Genomic DNA, 3,252 nt, shown 5'->3' with positions numbered 1-3,252 from the left:
TTTGATCTATGTGGATCTGACTTATTTAGAAGAGTTTAATACTTGCCCTGTTATGTGCCTTTCATGTTAGGTGTTTTATGTGGTTTCTTTGTTTTGACCATCTTTTTCACATTTGGATCTGGTAAATATTAAGTGCCCAGAGAGTTTGGAAGAGTGTGCAGACCTTTGCGTCATGTTTTGTGTTGTTTGTTGTTGAGGCTTCTGGATGTGTGTGACCACTTCACAGGCAATAAAGAAAACATACCTTTGGTTGTGTACACTCTTTCCTGACAGGAAACTCCCCCTTCCACAGCCTCTAATGGTGAACATGCATCACGCAACACCAACGTTTTCCAATCCTTGGTCACCTCTTACTCTAAAAAGAAACCGTCACACATAAATAAATAAAAAGTTTTTTAAATAAAAATGCATCATTAAATGTTTCAAAAAAATAGAAGATATGCTAACTTCTAACATCTTTATGTATTATAAAAATACAAGACAAAAAAATCCAAAGCACTCTCTTTTAAACAAATAAAATGCCTTTATTGTAATGGTATTTACAAAATTTAAATGCCCACTTAAACGTGCTTTGGCATCAGGGAGTCCCTGATGGAAGCTTGATACCAAAATGTGTTTTAGCACGCATTTTAATTCTTATATGACCATGCCATTATAATAAAGGCATTTTAATTGTTTAAAATGCCTTTTGTTTATGGTCATCTTACTGGACAAAACATTGGTCAAATGAAGAATACTGGTGCTCATGACCAGTATACCATTTGTTTGAGAACTGTCAAATGGAAAACCATGTACATCCTTAACAAGCAGTTGATACACAAATGACTGAGATAGGAAGTACCACAGTGAACCACACTTGCTCTTACCTTAATGGAAAGCCATACTTCTGCACTGCCTCAAAGAAGAAATCAAGTGCAGTGGATGCTTTATTATTGGTCGCAGCACCTAGGTACATGATCTGAAGAAGAGAATATCACTCACTGGAAATTAAATGAAAGCATTTCATTTTTCAAATCTATAACAAGAAGTAGAACCATGCCTGTCATTTTGAATCTCATTTAGTAGTCATCATACCTTTCGTGAGAAGCCATCAATCCCTCCAAAAATAACAAGGCCATATCTGTTGGGGGGGACGACACTGAATCAGTTTGATGTAGTACTTGTGTAAATTTCTTTGCTGATGCAAAACAACAGTGTTAAAAATGTGGTGGGGAATTTTGGGGGAATATTAATGTTTTCATTTTTAATTTATCATACTGAGCAAAAATATATGACCTACCTGATGAGCTTATGATTTGTGTCGATATGCACCAAGTGCAGAGGACCCTGGACAGAATAAGTCCTTCTTGCAACACACCCCAACCTTGTCAGTCTTGAGAGTACACCAACGGAGTCTACACGATGCATGGATGAAGACACCCTGTTCCACTGGACACGGTGACCCATGGCCTGCAGGATTCCTTTCATCATTCTGCACCCTACATGTGGTGTTCTGGCCTTCACCGACCTCACCAAATTGTCAAGTTGTTCATCAGTTAAGGTACTGTAATACTGCATTATGGAAAGGCCATATTCATGCATGCGCCGTTTCACTGTCCTCTCAGATACACCCAGAAGTTTTGCAATGCATGACACTGGTAGGGACATTTCTACCAGGCTTTGTAGTTGCTGATGAGACACAACATATTTTGGCCGTCCCATTTCTGCTTGCAACACTGGCACCTGACAAAGACTCATATTAGAGCTGTCCTCTGCATTGACAAGTATTGACAACTCTGTCAATGCATTTACAACATCTTGTGGCATCTCAACTTGGCCTGACAATGACCTAAACAGGACCATCTCCTGGTTGACTACAAACTGCAAATAGCCCACATCTAGCGGGAGTCTCTGTGTGACCTGGGAAATTTTACTCAGAAGTCTGTGAAGAAGGTCTGTTTTCAGTTGTTCCTAAAATAGACAAATATGATTTTACATTAATGCACTGGTCACATTAAATTACTTTTACTATTAGTTATTAGTATTATTAAATTACTTCATCTCACATACATGTAACAAACAGCATGACAGTTATGCCTTACAAAATATGCAAAGTGGGCAAACTTAGAACACAGCCTAACTTATGTATCAGAATACACTATCAAAGAGGATTGGAAAGGTTAACGTTATGCTATGTAACATAAAGTAACTTAACCATGAAAAGGCAATACATTTCTAACAACATAAAGTCAGTCGTTATCTATATTTTTTAGGTTTATAAGACTCTGTGCAGCTGCAGCCACTGTCGAGTTATGGTCGACATTCTGACAAACAGAGGTTAACAAAGAAAATTCCACGTTAAAGGCATAAAAGAACTTTAGCTAGTTACTGAAAACACTAGCTAGCTTTAGTAGGATGGAGCTAACTTAGTTCATGCTAATCCAAGCGATGCTTCATTTTCAGCTTTGTCCAGTTGTCAAACTCAAACGCATTTTCCCTTTATGTGTGTCCCTACGATAAAATAATTATCCACTGTGGGATAATGTCACCAAAGAATATATTCTAAACGGCCCATATATTTCACATGTCTTACCTGTGCACTGGCGCCAGCGGGTTGCCTTGGCGCTGCGGACGCCATGGCGAGTGAATACAGCGGTGCGTTCATGGTCGTATGTGTAAGTGGGAGAAGTTCCTTCTTAAAGTGTAGCTGCTGAACTGCACAAACTGGCACAATTTATTGCTCGTATAGTGTAATTGGTCCCACGTATTGTCCAAAACAGCTTTTTCAAGGGAACTTAGCCACTGGCATTAGTTTGTTTACATGCATATGGTGGATAGAAAGCATTGAGCCATGATTCTCGCAGTGCCTACGTTTCGTGAAGGCAACATGACTGAGGAGAGTCTTCTTCCTTCTTTGTTAGACTGTCACTCATGATTCCACGCCCCTCTCCGTTGAAACCACGCCCCCCACGCAAAATCGGGGCCAAAAGTCTGAAACTGAAAATTACTGATCTGAAAGTGAAAAATAGATTTGAAAGTGAAAAAAAAAGATCTGAAGCTGTAAAAAAAAGATTTGATGCTGTAAAAAAAAAAAAGCTTTGACTCTGAAAACATAAAACGTGGAACTGAAAAATAAAAGTCCTAAAATATCAAAATATGGAAAAGTGAAAAATAAAAAACAAATAATTTCTTCAAAATACTTCCAGAAATAAATCAATATTTTATTTAAACTGAAAAAAATTGGCAAACTTATTTTTAGTTTGAGTACATGGT

General features: G+C 37.9%; 1 protein-coding gene across 4 annotated transcripts; it reads right to left on the bottom strand.

Annotated features, from left to right (window-relative positions):
- Positions 1-39: 39 nt before the first annotated feature.
- On the bottom strand, positions 40-2,786 carry LOC123966515. Of its 4 annotated transcripts, none has more exons than XR_006824007.1 (5): positions 2,573-2,786; positions 1,280-1,950; positions 1,075-1,120; positions 867-980; positions 40-355 (listed from the first exon to the last, which is right to left on the bottom strand). XR_006824007.1 is itself a non-coding variant. In XM_046042664.1 (5 exons), the coding sequence occupies exons 2-5, from the start codon at positions 1,840-1,842 to the stop codon at positions 313-315; spliced, it is 744 nt and encodes a 247-aa protein (XP_045898620.1). In that variant the 5' UTR covers positions 1,843-1,950; positions 2,406-2,786; the 3' UTR covers positions 40-312. The 4 variants fall into 4 exon arrangements, 2 of the variants coding, with proteins under 2 accessions (XP_045898620.1, XP_045898619.1); XM_046042664.1 differs by having other exon boundaries at positions 867-958; positions 2,406-2,786; XM_046042663.1 differs by having other exon boundaries at positions 867-958.
- Positions 2,787-3,252: the final 466 nt, after the last annotated feature.

This window comes from Micropterus dolomieu, unplaced genomic scaffold, assembly GCF_021292245.1.
Source record: "Micropterus dolomieu isolate WLL.071019.BEF.003 ecotype Adirondacks unplaced genomic scaffold, ASM2129224v1 contig_13596, whole genome shotgun sequence".
Taxonomy (NCBI): Eukaryota; Metazoa; Chordata; class Actinopteri; order Centrarchiformes; family Centrarchidae; genus Micropterus; species Micropterus dolomieu.
Note: the sequence above shows the minus strand (reverse complement) of the source record. Positions and strands in the feature narration are given on the sequence as shown.

Excerpts from the sequence above, each read along its gene's own strand:
- LOC123966515 (XM_046042663.1), bottom strand. The coding sequence starts at position 2,644 with ATGAACGCACCGCTGTATTCACTCGCCATGGCGTCCGCAGCGCCAAGG. Across the intron at positions 1,951-2,572 it reads CCGCTGGCGCCAGTGCACAG|GAACAACTGAAAACAGACCT; the intron begins GTAAGACATGTG and ends TGTCTATTTTAG. Across the intron at positions 356-866 it reads AAGTATGGCTTTCCATTAAG|AGTAAGAGGTGACCAAGGAT; the intron begins GTAAGAGCAAGT and ends GTTTCTTTTTAG.